At 35.3% G+C, this 18709-nt stretch overlaps 1 protein-coding gene across 1 annotated transcript in view; it reads right to left on the bottom strand.

The window, feature by feature from the left end:
• Positions 1–18709, bottom strand: part of LOC102802484 (EF-hand calcium-binding domain-containing protein 4B-like) — a 40395-nt gene continuing 21686 nt past the window's right edge. The window contains exons 2-14 of the mRNA XM_078012602.2: positions 12836–12973; positions 11687–11777; positions 11425–11511; positions 10836–10898; positions 9025–9096; positions 8332–8447; positions 6356–6436; positions 5806–5926; positions 5113–5324; positions 4160–4274; positions 3455–3562; positions 2949–3025; positions 1–2751 (exon numbers count right to left, since the gene is read on the bottom strand). Coding sequence (XP_077868728.1) covers positions 2643–2751; positions 2949–3025; positions 3455–3562; positions 4160–4274; positions 5113–5324; positions 5806–5926; positions 6356–6436; positions 8332–8447; positions 9025–9096; positions 10836–10898; positions 11425–11511; positions 11687–11777; positions 12836–12973 — 1390 coding nt within the window. The 3' untranslated portion in view covers positions 1–2642. The remainder of the gene's footprint in view (positions 2752–2948; positions 3026–3454; positions 3563–4159; positions 4275–5112; positions 5325–5805; positions 5927–6355; positions 6437–8331; positions 8448–9024; positions 9097–10835; positions 10899–11424; positions 11512–11686; positions 11778–12835; positions 12974–18709) is intronic.

Below are 18709 nucleotides of genomic sequence, written 5' to 3'. Positions count from 1 at the left end.
CAATGCTGAAATAGGTTTATTGATAATAAGATAGATTTGCCAGTCATTTGTTCAATATATTTGCTAATATACATAACAAATATGATGACATTATGGAATGTAATAAATACACGTGAATATAGTCTATATAAGTACAATTTGAAACACTGATGGCGCGCCACTAAAGTGTGGCACCACGCCATGACGCATCCCCGTTATAGCGCACTATGTCGGAGCCTCTATACACTGATTACATCGAAGGCACCGTGATTATGCATCCGCATCTGTACCTGAATTTCATGCAAAACTATTATTATTCGAAGAAAAATATAGTTTTTGATTTATATTACATACATTCACAAAACATTTGAACAATGTGCAATGTGTTGAGTCTGTAAATATAACAGAAAACAAATATAACTTATTTTTATGAGCAGCTGCTTGGTGGCGCTATTCAATATTTTAGCAATGTGTGGTAATTCCTGATTATTGGCACTCAATATGCTACATGAGAAACAAAATATTTAAATGTGTTATTCACATATGTATTTAATTTTGAAAACAACATGAAAAAAATATTGTTTAACAAGTGACCCAAAACTCGTACTAATTATTCGTCAAATATACATGGTAAATTATGTCGATTTTTATATACAATTAAGGAACCAACTTTACCTATGACAGGCTCATTTGATTGTTTTCATCTTCTTAATGCGTCAAGGTGACCTGCGAAATCGTTAAAATACTTGATGTGTATATAGGACGTCTTACATTAAATTGCACGAACGGCGAATCTAACACATAAAACAATTTACAACATTTCATAATAATTTCTCAGAGAAACTTTAAAAGTGTAAATGACAAATGAAACAATGTTCAACTGTGTTGTAATCAGTTAATGACGTATCTACCTTGACGAGAATTACAATACGGGGAATGAAGCAGCTTCAAATAAACGTGTGTAATGTACAATGTCTTTCTCAACGCACTGATACATCGTTGCTGTAAATAGCGCCCTCCAGCGCTTCTGTTAGGAAAATGTATCCACTAAAAATACTGTTTTTTTACAGTTATGCTCTAAAAAAAGATCGATTGAAACGACATTGCTCACACATATGATCGTCATGCTGACGTCACAAACGCGTCATTGCTGGAGGTAGCTACTTATTTAAAGGGAGGTGGTCGACGCGCAGCGCATGTGCGATATTTGTGTTGATAACCATTGATTGTCACATAATCCAATCACGAGTACAAGTTTTAACCTGGACGCGACGTGCACTAATTACCGCCAATGACCTTTTCGATGCCTTCCAATCACCAACGAATCTACCTAGGTGAAACTTTTGTAACGTTTGTACTCGTCAGTCTGCTGCCTAACAGACAAAGTCGTCACCTTTGTTCATATGAGACCCATATCTCGCGCATGCGTGCCGCCACGATCACCGCCTTTTAATATTATGTCAAAATAAGATGGAAGTGGCGATATCAGTACATTTTTGGTTGAAAAATAAAACATTTATGTCCACTGTTCGTTATCATCAGGCCCACATACTAATGTTCGAGTGGTTCATGTCGATGACCTGAAACTATTATACATTACAATACACAGCCTCGCAATTCAATGTGTATGTGTAATTATGAGTTCCATCCTATATTGAGTTGCACAAATATTGAAATTAACATATTTTTTTGTAATTAGTAATTTATAGATTCTTGTATATTGTTTTGGAAAATATGAAATTTCAGTATGCAAATCACCGCATGATGAATTTCAATTACGTAATGACACTCTAACCAGTGTGTTAATAAAGCACTTGGTAAAACGCTTTCAAAAACTTGTTGTATTTTTGTGTGTTTTTGAGAATGTTTAAATAATTTTGTTTTATACTGCTGAAGAAGATTTCAGGCAAAATAAAAATAAAGATTCATTTCATGACAGGGCGTCAATTCAAATGTTTTGGCAACAGACAACGCTGTATTTGTTCGATGAGATACTGACGAACAGGAAATTTCAAACTTGGCTTTTCAGTATTTTATCGAACGAATATAGCCATGTTTGCAACCAAAACACGATTATTTTTATACTGCGATGCAAAACTATTTAAAAATGCTCAAAAATACCCAGTTATTTACATTTTCTTTTTACATGATTACAGCTTGAAAAATACTATTAATCTTCATTCAAATTAATGATGAATGTGAAAGAAAATTAGATTTGAATATCGTCAACTTAGACATTCCTAATAAGTTGCGCTTTCCAGCGACAAATATCTGTGTGACGTCAAAGTGACGTTGAAGGTGTAAGCAATGTCGTTGAAATGAACAGCCATATTTGGTTGTGTGGTTTTTAAATCTCTGGTGTACGTATTTACTGTGTGTTCGTTACATTCGAGATTCAAAATAGTTCACGTATTTTACCAACACGTGTAAACCGTTCACTTGAAAATATATGAGTATACATATTCTCAGTGCAGTGTTCGACAGAGGTCACCTGACCATTTATGTTTACGTGAATATACAATAGAAATGGAAATGTGTCTTGCGTACAGCAGACAGATGAATTTTCCCGGTAAAAGCGATTGTTATAAAAATAGTATGCCATGTATTTTATACAGAGCTTTGGACTCGATAAATCAATGTCATTCTATTTTTACTTTGTCTGGCTATGCACAGCATTTCGATGTTTTCTTCTTTTGTGTCTTGTGTGTGTTTTCATTCACGTCAACTGTGTACACTGTCTTGACAACCTCGTCTTCTCGTGTTTGAAGCGTTCTGTAAAATAAAATATCAATAAGTTGAATATTTACAACGCATGTGTTTGGTTTAGACAGTTGATATATGATTTAGTCGTTGTCTGGTCACCCCCTTCTCGCGAGATGAACACGAAAGGCGCGGGACCGTGACGTAATGATTTAATTCAATTACTTAAAATGTTTCACAATGTGCATAAAACAACATGGCTACCATACCTTGCCATATAGTCAAACGTTTCAAATATATTGTGTCCAGTTTTAGCACTCGTTTCTATGAAAAAGGCACCACAGTCCTGTAGGCACAAATAATTGGAATACAAATAATAAAACAAGAGAAATTTAATTAATACAATGTATATGGATTTATGGCGTACGCTACATTTTGTCTCCGCTCATTTATATTTAGTTTGTGATAAGAACTCGGCACATGAAGGATACTAAAACACACTATTTTGTCCAACACATGTTCTCAGATACATAATCTGTTGAAAAACTACATCACGGAATATATATATCTTTTCTTTGTATATGTTCATTTATTTGTTTTTAATATGGGTGTATGAGCTTTTTCATTCTATATCCGGCAATAAAGATTTAATAATAATTATAATTACCGAAACAGGTCTGCACGGCCATATTTAAGAATGAATTAATTTATAAAACTCATTTATATATGTGCATTAAGAAGTTTATATATACTATGCTGTTTTGTTTCAACTTACTTCAGCCAATCGTTTCCCACATTCCGTCGATATTACCCTCTGAGTGGTCGCAAGGTCTTCTTTATTCCCAATTAAAATAATGACAGCGCTTTGATCAATATCAACCTCCTGAAATGGACATGTACAAAATGATGAAGAGGCAGATAATCATCAATTGATTTGTTTTGTGTCATAATTTCAGGCGATAGCGATAATTTATGTGTTGTAGTTACCACACGGTGACCTTAGGTTATCACAGAAAGGAACATACGACAGATGAAATAAATAATAAATATACTGACTAGAATGACTGTGATGTAATTACAATATTTTGTTCTTTGAATTATTCAAGGTATATATTTGAAGATGTATACCAGGAATATTTTATTTAACGCTAATACCGTCACCAATCAGGTTGAGACGATTGTCCAATTTGTTTTGGATGGACAACATGGGCTGTTCCGTTCAAATGAGAAATAATTTCAGTTTATTATTTAAACCCTGGCTATCGATTATCTTTGCAGCAATTTTAATCTCGGACTTCGATAATCCACGCGCTTTTGTTCACATCAAGAATTACTCTGCGCTGTATCTGATCACCCGAACATTCTATAGTTTAGCAGTTTGAGCCACTCAAACTAATGACTGGAATCGTTAAACAAGGGAGGTTTAAGGAAATAAGTACGACAAAGAGGTTAAATCGATATTAATAGACCGTCACGATACCTGAATATTGACTAGCCAACTAGTGACCGATTGGAAAGACTTCTCACACGTTATGTCATAGAGTAAGACGACGCCATCGGCTTTACGGAAATACGAATGTGGTAGGCTGCGAAATCTGTGTGTTAGATTTGAACGAATAAAATAAAAACATGTAAATAAATCATTTTTATTTCAATAACAGGCGCCCCTCAACTAGGACTCTGAATCATTCATGTGACGTCACGATTGACGTAGATGGGTGGAAGATTTCGATAAAAAAGACAATTCTGTTTGGTTGTGACGTCGCTCGTCATTTGTATTAACAGACGATTACAGATTAAAACAATATTGACGCCGGGACGTCCAAGTTACGCTGGAGGGCGCGACCTATAGAAAAGGAGTATTGCAGAGTAAGAACAGATTTGCACTCAAGGATCTATACCATGTGACTAAATAGTACCTGGAGAGGAACACGATTTTCAAACACAACTCTCTGGGGAAAAAACATATTACCCGGTACTTGAAATCATATTCTACGGAAACGTGCAAATTCTAACATATCAATCCTGGCAAAGTTAATGCTTCAATCCTAATCAAATAAATTGCAGGCTGGCATTCATTCCGATATTTGCGAGAAAGCAGCTAGTACGTCATGTGACAAATGCAAACTGATTGTGCAGGTGGGTATAACAAGCGTGCACTGAGTTTTGATAGACATATACATCGATTTAATATGCGTCAGAATCATACACTTAGCATAAGGTGAAATATCCGATTCTTTTTAAATTATCCATCCGACTAAGTAGTCACATCACCTGGCACTACTTAACGTCGCTTAATGGACATAAAACTATTTAATAATATACTTTTTCAGTTTTTCATCAGTTATGCAGCAGGATAGTGTGGGGGTTAAAGGTCAATATCCACAATTAACCTGTATCATATATATCAAAACGACAAAATAGTATACGCACCTCTCTTGGCCTGCGGTGTCCCAGATCTGTAACGAGATCACCGTGCTGTCGATTACTAGAGATTTCATTTGAAAACCTATCTCTATGGTAACTTGTGTTTTCTCGTTAAAGGTATTTTGGCAGAATCTTTCAAGGAAACTTGACTTTCCCACCCCAGAATCCCCACAGAGCACTATCTTGAAGCATCTGTCTGGTGTTCGGAGTTGTAAAAACTGTCAAAGAATAGAAATAGGATGTTAAATTGTCACAAGTATTTATAAAACCATCAACAACAACAAAACAACGCAAACGCATGACGACGCCCTCAAACAAAGCAACAGATCAAATGATGTGTCCTTGGTTCGTGACTTATGAGTTAGGCGCACGCCGTGAAGTGGTGTCGGGTCATAATTAAAACAACTTAGCAAATGATCCGCAGTTGACTCTGTGACATATAGTGATTAGATTTCGGCAGAGAAAACCCATTACGCGGTGTTGTAAGCTACTAGAAATGGCTCCAGACGAGTGATTAGTTTTATTTCACTTACATTATATGTGGAATTAGTAGTTGTTCACAGGTAATGACGTAATTGCAAAAACATATTTGTTCACTACTTTAGAACTGATTACGTAGACTGAAGGTACTCCATAATCCTACTCAACGTACAACATTACGTGAAATCATAATATATCGCAAAATATTGCCAGTATTACCTGTAACTGCTGATCGCATTCGCAATCGCTAGAACTACTTAGATCTGTTAATTTTCTGATAAATGGTCTAGAAACTGGCTCCGTCGTGTACGTCTCCTCTACCAGACATTCATATTTATCTCTGCAAAGAAAGAGAACAAGATACGAATGTAAGATTTCTCTGTGTTCTTTGGTTACGTAGCCGCCATCTTGGAATCAAATTTATCGCGCGCATACTGAGATCACGCACTGTTGGAGAACTTGAAATGTACAGCGTAATACACCCACCCCCACCGATGAGATGAGGTCATATTTTGAAGTCAAAATGACGTAGATGGGGGAAAGCAAAGTGACAAATGGGTCATAATCGTCTAGAATAATGTAAAACCTTCTTTTAATTTCGGACTGTGGACCAACTATAGGCGACATGAACGTCAGTTTAGTCGAAGCATACATACAAGGTGGAAACTGATATGTCAGACAAAAACTGTCAATAAACAAGCCGCTCTCTGATTGGTCTGACGTTTAGGCGTTAGGGCTGGGTAGCACAATCCTGCACGTGAAGATTTACCTCAACTTTTCAAGCTGTAATTCCAGATTCTGTCTCTCTTTTGATTTTCGCTCGTGTTCAATTAGTGCTTCTGTGTACTCTCTGAAATGAAAAAAAAAATGTCAAATAGGTTATAATCTTACGTTTTAAGGCAGCACGAAAATGCGTACTTATAGAACTATTACGTATATTGAGGACGTTTGGGATAATTTTCCAGCATTATTAACCATGACAGCCTGACAATGACAGTTTCTATTTTCATCGAATTAGAAAACCGGCAGTATACTGACATAACATACTGGAATTTATCATCATCATCATCGGTTTGGTATAAATTTTCTGTCAAGTTAGGGGGATATACAAAATACTCAAAAGAAAAGAATCCGTAATGATTTCATTGTTTCCCTTAACTGGGTTACAATTAATCAGTATGATAAAATGGTCAGCGCTGGAGACTCATTATTTTTAGTACAGGCAAAGAGGATTAATTCTACTTTAATTTGATCAACATAGGTCGATATTAGGCAACTGAGATATCGTCAAATAATTGAAAAGAAATTTAATAGTTGTAATACATCACGTGGTGTTTGCAATCATACTTAGCGAAATGTAAACACGTATATACCCATCGAGTCCTAGGGGTAAACGAAAATCGTTTTCAGTGTTTTTTTTGTAGTAGTTTTTTTTTTTTAAAGACTGAATACATTGAATTTAGGAGTATATTAGTAACAACTTGTGATAGTACACAGATGAATCGTTGGCAATTTAGTTGCGAACGTTGACCCAGGTTAAAGCGTTGTATTTGCCACATGAAATATACTAGTATATACTACGCAGTATATACTACGCACAGAGCGCGACGTGATGCGGCGTCTGTAACGCTTTAAAACAAATATTACGATTTGCCACGTGACCTAACGTTACGAGATTATGCAATGAATAAACATTTTACATTTAGCGCGGTTTCAATAGAATTTCGGGAAGTGATGATTATTCGTAGAACCAATTAGGGAGAACCTATGTTAGGTTAGAAGCCTACTCATAAATTTAAAAAAAAAACAGAATTTATTCATTTTGCAATAAATTGTACTCCAAGGCAATATAAAGATATTGACCTAAAAAAGTTGGGGGTCACCAGCCTTTTTATCAAGAAATTGACGGTTGTATTTTTGTGGAAAGTCGCCATTTTGACACTATTATAACACTTTTACCATAGGTTCCTATGGCAGAGATATTTTGCAATATCTTAAAATCCAGCCTGGTGACATAGGCTGAAAAAATCATATGTTGTTAATGATGGAGTACTTTTTGTTGTTCTGAATTATTTAAAAAATCTTGGTTTTAAAAAGTGTCAAAAAATGCAATTTTCTTTAATATTGTGTTCTAAGGAGTTGTTCTAAAAATAGCAATTTTCAAGAAATATTAGGACACATTTCTCAAAAAGCTTAACTGTAAATCGCAAAAAATGCTATTTCATTGTATCACGGGACATTAGCTTCATGATTGTACATAATAAACTAATGAACATTGTCATGCGATTTATCACCAATTTTGTCAAAAATTATGACTAGGATTCTCCCTTAATACGATATATGCTAATTATTTTTTTGTGCAGAATAACTACACGATAAAGGTCATTAGAATCAATGCAATTCTATCTATTTGACAAAACGAAAAGGGCATAACTCCAAAACAAGATGACTTCGTATAACTCCAAATGTAAAGTATTCTGAACAATAACGTAAATATTTGAACAGTAAAAAAACAAATACTGAACGCATTATATTGAGACGTATTGATAGGAAAATAACAGGTATGGTGAAAACGGTAATGATGTATGCCGTGTGCTGCTTTAGTATAACGAACACCTGATCAGTTAGGCGGTGAACTCTCACATTTCACGAGAGTGGCTTCTCCGAGTGTGCCATTACTAAGGATTTGTGGGAATTATAATTATCCTGACCTATTGATAGATTTTAAAACCTGGTTACTTTTACCTTTCTATATACTGTCGTTCCCTCACGGCGTCCTCTTGTAATTGAAGGCACAGTTGTTGGGTTTCGTTCAATCCAGCTAACGATTCATCCAGCCGTTCTCGAAGTCTCATGTTTTCCTGGAATAGAAATGGGCCAAATAAATAATTACTAAACCTACTTGGATTGAATATCTGTAATAAGCAGATTGCATATTTTGGTTTCTAGCCGACGCATAGTCTCATTGCAAATAACCGATCTGGGTCGCCGAAACGTAAAGTGTCTTCGTAAAGGCATATACGTTATATTCAAAGGATGGAAGTAGACACACTCGTAAATGTGGTTATCATTATAGTTAAAGTTGTCAACTTAAGAACCGATGGTTGCCATGGTAATGTTGGTCCCAAAATTATATCAATATGGTACGTGCTAAGTATTTTTTTACATAATGTTCTATTTTACTTATATTTATAGTAGTGAATCAAAGATTAACAAATCATATTTTGAATATACTTGTTAGACGATTTAAATTATTTATCTAGGAAACTATGTCGAAGCAGAGACGAGCGGCACGTGATCTACACATGAATCAACCTGGCACTGCACTAAAGTAGTCACGTGATACAAGCATCGAATGCAGCATTTGGAACGAGAAAGTGGGAAATACAGTAATACTGCAGGAGATGCCGGACTGGAGTTTGATCTTAAAAAACTTACCTTGGCTAACATCTCGTTTTCGGCAACAATGCCTGACTCATGTCTACTCAGTTCTAGTACCATCTGCTCCAACTGTAATGTAATGTAATGTAGTGTAGCGTGAACTAAAGTAATACAATGTAATTACATAATGAAGTGTAGTGTAAAACAATGTAATATAATGTAATCCATGTAGTTGTTATATTGTAACTCGTATCTGTATTTTTCGCATAACATTTTATGTCGGTCTTTGCTGATATATTTTTTTTTTTACAAAACCCTGTGTTTATGTTACTTTTTGTTATATCTTTCTTGTTTTGAGTTCTTTAGTAATTTAGTAAAGTGCAAGGTATCTTTATATTGGACCCTCATGCAATTAATCGTGTAAAAACATGTTGCCGCCATAGTCAAGCCAAACAATGAATATGTGTCTGTATGTCGGCTCTGGATTGTTACGCACCCAGTGACCGTAATTAATGGACGTCTTCGGCATCCATAAATAAGGATAGAAGTCAATTGTGAAAAACTAATTAGTTCAGAAGTTATTTTATTGATGGTTATTTGACGAGAGAGCCTGAGCTGACAAGAGTGATGTCATATGATTCACTCTTTCAGACGACAGCCATAATTCAAGGACAATAACATGGCGGGGTCTCGTTTTGAAATGACATTGATGAAAACTGATCATGTGGTATTGCATTTGCCACGGCCATGTGTTGCTTAAAAAACATAAAGAGAGGACGACATAACTGGATATTTCGTCTTAATAAAGATATATGGGTTCAGACCACGTTGGCAGATCATTTTTTCCATGGCGTTATGAAGTGAAATATGATATTGCCTGCAGATACCCAAACATCTATCCACGCAATTGAGACCACGAAAACAGAAATAGTATCATTTGCCGATTTCGAGCATTTTAAAGCTATGTTTCTATGTTGTTCGCAAGGTGGAAAATATATTTATTTTATATGTGTGTATAAAATCGCAAACAACAGTTTTATTATGTATTATTATATTATATAATATAACATAACCAACATTTCTTGTTAATATTATACTTCCTCATGTCTCCAGTCACTAATGGCATATGCCATATGTAATTATAGCAACCACATTAACAGTGACAAATCTATGTCAAAGGGGTAATTACTTCATCGCTCATCACAAGTTTCTTCATACGAAGGAAGATCATAAAATGGCGTTTGTAAATCGCGAGATCATGTACAATAGAACTAATTTCTTCAGTCTAGTCTTATTCTGCTTCACGAGGCAGATTTAAAGCTTATTCCATTTCTCGGGATTTATTTTTTTTGTATCCCGATAATCTCTGCATAAGTATTTCCATTATTGATGCGAAGATCGCGATTTGTTATAGAATAAGTTCAGTCAAAAATAATTACTTTTCATGATCCATGTATACTGACTAATGTCAAACTAACCCAATTCCCCACTCTTAAAACTAGGGTACAATTAATATAATATAACACAAAAAGTAGGTTGTTTTTACTGATTTTTTTCGAATGTATATATATTTTTAATATCGTTATTCGACATTCCATAGTGTACTAAATCGTATTATGATTTATCACAAACTAAAACTGTTATGGTTACAGGACACACTGTTCGATGAAAAATCTAATGCGCATGCGCAGTAATTGTAATTGTACGACTAATGTAAATGCATATTAGATAATTTCATCAAACAAATACTCAGATGTTCATGTTCCCATTCATTCAGTTTGTAATCTTTAAGCAAATGTATGAATGACAGTAAGAAGTGGGATTGTAATTCTATTGGAAATGTAACTACATCTAAGAAGATATCTTACCTGACCGTTTTGAACTTTCCTATCTCTTTCTTTTTTGTCCAAGTTTGTAAGTGATAGTTCCAGCTGCAGAAAAGTATTTCATAAAAGTTAGTTGTTGTTTATGGGTGTTTTACACTATCATATTAAAATGTGAGCTAACTAAATAACGCAGACTTGAAGCATCGCGTGGATATACAGGGCGTATGATGGCGTACGGATCAAGACACGACATTCACGATAATGAAACACGTTTTTTTATATTTTTTTTATATTCCCTAGTAAAATTCGTCTGCATCTCAGTGAAAGCACTATTTCAATTCACCTTATGCGACAGGAATCAATCCAACCAAGGTTTTCCAACTATTTGTTAAGACACTTTGCCAAAACATCCACATTGACGTACTGAATATAATTGTTTAAACAAATACAGGTCGGAGAGCAGTCACATTTGAATTACACGTGACGATATGCATGCAGTTATACTATAGCTTTGTAAGGTGTCAATTTCACACAAGAAAATATCCATAGCGTACGTGTATTGTTAAAAAACATACAAGAAATACCATCAAAAGACTGTTTCTATGGTAATTGAAACATATAACTTCATTACCTCTTTTTTTCTTTGAACGAGTATTTGAACTTCTTGATCTTTATTTTCTAGACGCCTTTCTAATTCGTCTTGAAGTTCTTCTTCACACTGAAGTACATAAGAGAAACACCTTAATGTCAAAGATAACCGAGTTACTTACTCTCAATTTCTTGCAGACTTTGCCATTTCGTTTTATCTCTCTTAGAAAGAAACATTTCCATGAGCTCAAAGTGTCATGTTTTGCAAATGCCGTAATTAGTAGCTATAGTAATTTTTTACTTACCTTCCGTCTAATCACTTCTCTCTCCCTAGCTAGATGTGTTTCCATTTCCTCATACAAAGATTTCACCTCCTGTTGATGGACACCACTCTTACTAGACATTAAAACGACATTCGTAAAATTATATAAGTTATAAATATTTTCCAAAACAACATATCATAATAATTTAAGTAAATTGCAAACAGATATGTAACCGTATAATGAAAATGTTATGAACTCGTTAATGAGTCGAGGCGAGAGTGTGTATTTCAAGTGCCCGCAAACTGGAGACGCATTATTACGTATATGTATAGGGGAACTTGAAGATAGTGTGCTCAATGTATCCCGATCATTATAATGCATTGTGTATGCATGCAATTTCCTTGCTCCTCGTCATTTTTGTGTTGATTCCTGGTTAGGCATGCCAACTTTAGTGTGCACGACAGAGCACTTGGCATCATTGGTCACGTCGGAAGGTGCAAACTTACTGACGCTAATTATATATATTATTTGAAACGGATAACAAATTACACTATTATTCGTATAATAAAATTCTACTAACAGCTACTCACATGCGGATGTGTATTATATTTAATGGTACGTACTATTAAATCAAATCACGTGCATATGCTTTTGTGTTTTAGACATTTGAATATATTAAATCTAATCCTGGATTACCTCTTGAATACTTGAATAAGTATTAATCTATTTTCCAAATCAGTGCCTGCAAATGTCTACACGAGCGAAAGTTCGATCATAGGTAAAACAGGTGTGAATATTAATATGCCAATCTTGGGCTATATTAGCATATAAATATTCCATATAGGTAGAAATATTAAACAGCGAGTTTTTATATTCATGTTTATTGTCGCTTTTTATGTTAGTACCAATAGGCCTCAGCAAAACATAAAGTCTACGGTTCGTTCAAGTTGATATAAACCGCGACATCACACCAGCCTCATAAATCGGGTTAAACGTTGAGTAGGCAGTGATTTAAAATGAGATGAAAACAACACAGATGTTTGGATAATTGAAACAATTAACTCGGTTTGGAATAACTAAACAGATATTCTAGCGCACATAGATACAAGTAATCTGGTTCATAGTAACGGTTGATATACAGTATATGAATATCTTCCAATTGTGTGCTTCAGCTTGGGATGTTAAGCTCACCTTTTAATAGCATCGTCGCACTCCCTGTGTAAATGTCGGATTTCCATGACCGCTTTTCTAAGAAATGATTCAAACGGCTGCAGCAACTCGGGTTCATCTTGGCGCAACCTGTGCCATACAATGTAAAGCTCATCCTGCCTGTAAGAAGAAAAAAATAGCAATCAACACATTAGTGAACAAATATAATTGCATTGTGTGTCTATAGTGGTTGAAATGTCCCTGTAACGGGAATTCGAGATATCATATTGTATACGACGGAAACTATTATTTTTTTAATAGTTATGCAAATGCTCAAACGATGCGATACTTCTGTTGCTGGTCGCACTGCATTTGGACAGAGACAGACATATATGAACTATAAAATAAACAGCACTGATTATTCATAATTGTGTTTTAGTTTGCTCGTTTCTTGAACGTGTGAGAACAATTAAATCCCAATTTAGTAATTGATTTCTATTACATTTAGAATTCACCCAAATGTTTTTCATTTGAGGTCGGCACCAACCAAATTCATGTCGTTTTTATCATAATATTCTGGATTCTTCAGATGTGTTTTGAATTTATCTTTGCCAATAAGCTTGTTTTTTATATGTGTGATATCTTAAGCATATGGCGTGCAATTATTGTAAAAAGATAATGTAAAATCTGTTAGAGAATGGCATCTGTATATTATTGTGGAATTTATCGTTTTCCGATTTACACAAGAATATCACTGAAAAGGATTATTCGCTATATTCTCTATATTGTTTAATATTTGCATTTTATTTGCCTCGAATTATGATTAAAAGAAGCTGGTTTGAAATTACAAATTATGTAATATGTTCAACAACCCATGCATGTACAATAACTTTAATAAATATGATTTTACTTGGTCAAAATAATCTATTTTCATGCGGAAGACTTTCGCAGTCATAGAAAACGGAGTCTGTATCGCAGTGTTGTGGTTATGTCCCCGGAATTCTTTCAGGGAAGTGTTTGTTAGTAATAAGATGCTCGTTAGTCCTCAGAACATGTTCGCGTTCCTTGCACACCTGAGCAACTTTTGTCGCAACGTGTTCACTGGCGAGTATATACATGTTATCGCATTATCGGTTTATTCTGAGCACGTAACAATTCTTTGTTGTGTCGTAAACTATATCGACAAACTCCCATCAAGCAAGCCATCCTTGTTATATCTCGTCGAATGCTTTAAATAACGATACATCCACCGACAAAGGCCGAGATTTGGAATCCAAGTAAATGTTAATTACAAGGCATGCTACAAGCACGCAACACGGTTCAACATGGGATTCGATCTCACGATCACGGCAAAGCGTCTCGCTCTAGAATAAGATTAATTAAATAGTTCGATCTGCAGTATTTGCCGGTGATTGTGAATGGATTTGTAAATATTCATCTTAACTATATTATACCTGTCTTTGATTAAATTTTAAAATGTCTAAGTGAAGAATAACAAATCTGGACGAAATTATATGAATTCTGTAGATCCCGCATTCGCTAACCTGTCTACTACACTAAATTAAAATCTAGTAGTACCTCTACACATTTCATATTGGTACAGGAGATGTTGACAATAGGCTTTGAACGTAGATGGCCGCCGAGATATTTCTAAAAACGAATGACAGAAATAAGACGACTATTCACATTAAAAAGTTTAACGTAATACAAAAATCATATGTTATCACTCAATGTATTGTCTCGCAATCATACCCTCCCCCCATCCTCAAGTACCGTAACATTGTTCTTGTCGGAGACAGGAAATAACGATTAACACGTTTCAAGAGGAACCCTACAAATGCGTTTTCACATATTCAGTTAAATATCCAAGACCTTCACGAATCTTCGCTAACCCGCGCGCCCGAACGTGGTCCATACTATGCATAGTAACGTTTACGCATTTTGTCAAATATAGCGTTTATTTACACATAATTCCAACACACCCGTACGAGACAAACCACCACCAATGGTATCCGTGTTGTTCGTTAATTGCCAATCAAGACAGAAACCCAGATTTTGTTACTGTATCTAGTTACAATTTATTACATGTTAGGACATCAAATAATGATAAAAGAACATTTTATTACTCACGTGACTGCTGTTTGAACAAACAAATAGAAAAGGAAATGTTGATTTGCTGCTTTAACACAAGTTATGAATTGAGAAAAAGAAATTTTGATTTCCGGTTGTTGCAAGAAAGAAATACGATCGACGAAAAAACTTTGAATATGATGTTTTATTGACAATTTTACAGATATTAAAATCGTTTAAAAGTGTAAAGTAACACATTGTGATTATCATCAATATACATTTTCTTTAATATGTACTTTTAATATGATATACTTACTTATATATATATATATATATATATTCCAAATGATGAATTAAAACACAATATGAATAGGAACGTGACTTATTGTGATTTTATGTTTGAATTAAAACAGGAGAGGGAAAAGTTATCGGGCGTTACATTCACGGTTACTTGATTCATCAAGACACAAACTTTCTCGATTTGCTATGAACATTGAAGTGCTCGGGTAAATCATCCTCACCATCCCTCGATAACAATACCATTAACCCGGGGGTCGCTGGTGACGATATGCGCCCCACGTCATCATTCGAAAAAAAACACATCTCCATAGCAACAGCCATGGCCAATGTGATCTAATCCTTTCATCTCACCAGGTTTACGCGGAAAGATGTGTCGTTTATTTTCGTAGCTCGCAGCTAGTCTGTCTATGTATTTAAATGTTACCGTTACTATTGTGGACTCGGAAAGTAAACCCTTTTATACCGGGGATATTATATTATATTTTACACGGTTGAAAATGTCCTGCAAAATATTGATTCGGTAAATATATTTCAGATGTCAGCGTCTTCAGTTGTGATTTAGATAAAGAATGACAAATTCAGCACAGACGTCAATGAAGAAAGCGTAACTATAGGACAGAAATGCTACATTATTTACTGTACAATTACAATAATACGAACACCAGTAAGTATAACGTTACGTACGCAGAAACCAAATTACACATTCCAGACACGTACAAGTTATGGGTGGAATTGGGTAAACTTTAATTTCGCCACAAAGAAACGTGCAACGAATACGTTTCTAAGAGTAAACCCAAGAAATACAGCGGAAATCTATTTCATAAGTGATATTAAAAGAGAACACACGCTGTGAAACTAACATTGATAATACAATATACAATAACGCTATATTACGTAGAATCACGTAGATGGATTTTTTTAAAATTAATCTTATAATGAAATTGCTGTGTTATGTACACACAGTCCGTGCTCTAATACTTTTTTTATTTGTTTGGATTGACTATCATTTATCATTCAGCGCAGAAAGCAGCAGATTTTTGTATTTGGGAGCAATAACATCTATGATCAAATTGTGTTAGGCAATCTGTGAAATGTCGCGTTCTCTGGCTCTAGTATTTGCGTTGGTAGATCTTGCAGTATTTTTTTTGACTTTGACAAAATGCGATTTCCCAAAACCCTTGCCCGTGTAGTTTGATCATCATGATAGACTCACTTTCAACCGAGAAATGATAGCGCTCTTGTTTTTAGCCTCAAGATGAAACTAACCGTTCCCTACGTACGTAATAACGCGTCTCTAACACACGGAGTGACACATGAAATATACACGCCATTGCTCCGAATCATTGTCAGTTCGTTATATTTTCATTAAAGGGTACTTTATTAATGAATTTATATTTAAAATGCTATGTTTCCTAGCTTATTTAAACAAGATGTATATACTGGGTAGGTACAGGCCATTAAATATATATGCACTCTTGATGCCTGTTGACATGGTTCTTTATGCTCGTAATAAGTCATCAGTTTGTGTTGGTCACAGACATGTATGCTTTTAAGATTCAACGTAATTAAATAAATGGGATAAAGAGGTGACTGGAGTAGATGGGTTAATTCCATATACATGCAGCTGTCAACTTGTGATGGAATAAACCAACAAAACCCGCACGAAGACGTTTTCTGTATCACCTTCCATTTCTTGTCAGCCGCCTTGTAAGTTATCAGTTGTCAATTTCGACACGTGCAAATCATGTCAAGTGAGTACACATTCCTTCCCATCACGTGCCTAGACATGCTACTTCGTCAACGTCGTGTGTTACTTCAGAAACGAGCCCCACGCGTTATTATTTAAAAAAGCTTCTTTGGTAATTATGTGGAATGTATACAAATGTGCAAAAAAATACAAGTTGCATGCATTGCATTTCTACATTTTATATCCCTCGCGATCGAAGATTGCCATGTTCACGGAATGACAAAGAGATCGTTTTGAGAATGTACAAACATTCCAGTATAAAACCAATCCTCCAAGCGTACTACCGTCGTTGTAATTTCAATTAGTATTTATTGTCTCGACTATATGTTAAAACCCACCTAAATGCAATGTTAAATTTGAAAATGGTTGTGATAACGACCAAACACGGGTACATCGTCTGAATAAAGCATGATTTGAAATCTTCAACTTTCTCGATTTTATTAAACTGATTGTAATTGTCCATAATTTGGTGATTGTATGTAAATATCCACAAATAATACCGTCACGTGACACAGCTACACTGAACACATTAATACACATCATGTAAGGAACTATAATGTAAGTTGAATGTCGTTAAATTTGTTCAGCTTTCGCATTCATTGTAACTGGAGATTTATGTCAATATCCATTCTATTGGTTTTCTTTAATATATTGACATGTATTATAATTACCATTGAACCTGAGTCATTAACGCTGCTGCAAGAAACGTCACTGTCTATTGTTCAAATCAATCATGACGTCAGCAGATTACCATGTCTATATAAGGATAAAAAAGACGCACGCGCACCGCAGAACATATTTCTACAACTGAAAAAAAATAATCAAGCGAATCATTGGGTGTGTGCCATGACGAGGCAGATGATATGTTGCACCCCCTCCGAGCTGTTACGTCCTCAAGCCCTGGTGAATGTAATATATCGTATCATATTTCTGTAATCAGTTAAATGCATAAGCAATTTCCCCTTTCCTCTTATGGCCAATCCCAGACATATCGCGAAAACTACTCGACCTAATTCACTCAAAATTATAGTACTAGACATTCAACAAGATTGGATAAGATTACTTGATTGTGCGAAACCTTCTTCGAGAAATGGCAAAGGTTAGCATTGAAAGTTGTACAGATTTAAAAACTGCCGTCATTAGTGTTACCGCGACGAGACAACATCTCAGATGATGAAGCCAATTTCCGTCTAATTGTCATTTGATTGCATCCGTGTCGTCGCAATTTTATTCTTTCTCCGTAGTCCGCAACGGTAACGATTTCCATCGAATTGCCACACAACCATCAATGTGTATTCGAACCTGCAATGGGCGTCGATTCTGTTCTAGACAATTCGCCGCATAATGCTGTGCCACTAAAGATAGCCTCGGTACCACACTTCTCTGGCATATTTAATTAATTATTTTAGTATTTATTGAGATTGAGATTGAAGAAGAGACGAGAAAACGAAGCCAATCACCCCACGTAAAACCGTAACGCTAACTCACCCTTCTGATTGAACAGTCGATTAGAGTGGGGGTGAGGGGGTTCTTGGATGATAAGTTGATAGGTTACGCCCATCCCCACTGCATAAAACTGTTTCTCACAATATCTAAACCACCTTACTGCAGACTACTTGTAGTTGCATTGCTTTATACTCTCCACAAATTCCGGGGTATTCATCCCATGTGGGTGTTAGTAATTTATTTCGTGTGGTATTTTTAGCATCTACTCATAAGATAGAATGAAATATGTGCTCGTGTTGTTTGGACAGACCACGTAACTCGTAACTACAGTAGACACCGTCTGGTGTATTCAT

This window comes from Saccoglossus kowalevskii, chromosome 7, assembly GCF_978046115.1.
Source record: "Saccoglossus kowalevskii chromosome 7, keSacKowa6.1, whole genome shotgun sequence".
Lineage (NCBI taxonomy): Eukaryota > Metazoa > Hemichordata > Enteropneusta > Harrimaniidae > Saccoglossus > Saccoglossus kowalevskii.
The sequence above is the reverse complement of the archived record's forward strand: the minus strand, read 5'-3'. Positions and strand labels throughout refer to the sequence as shown.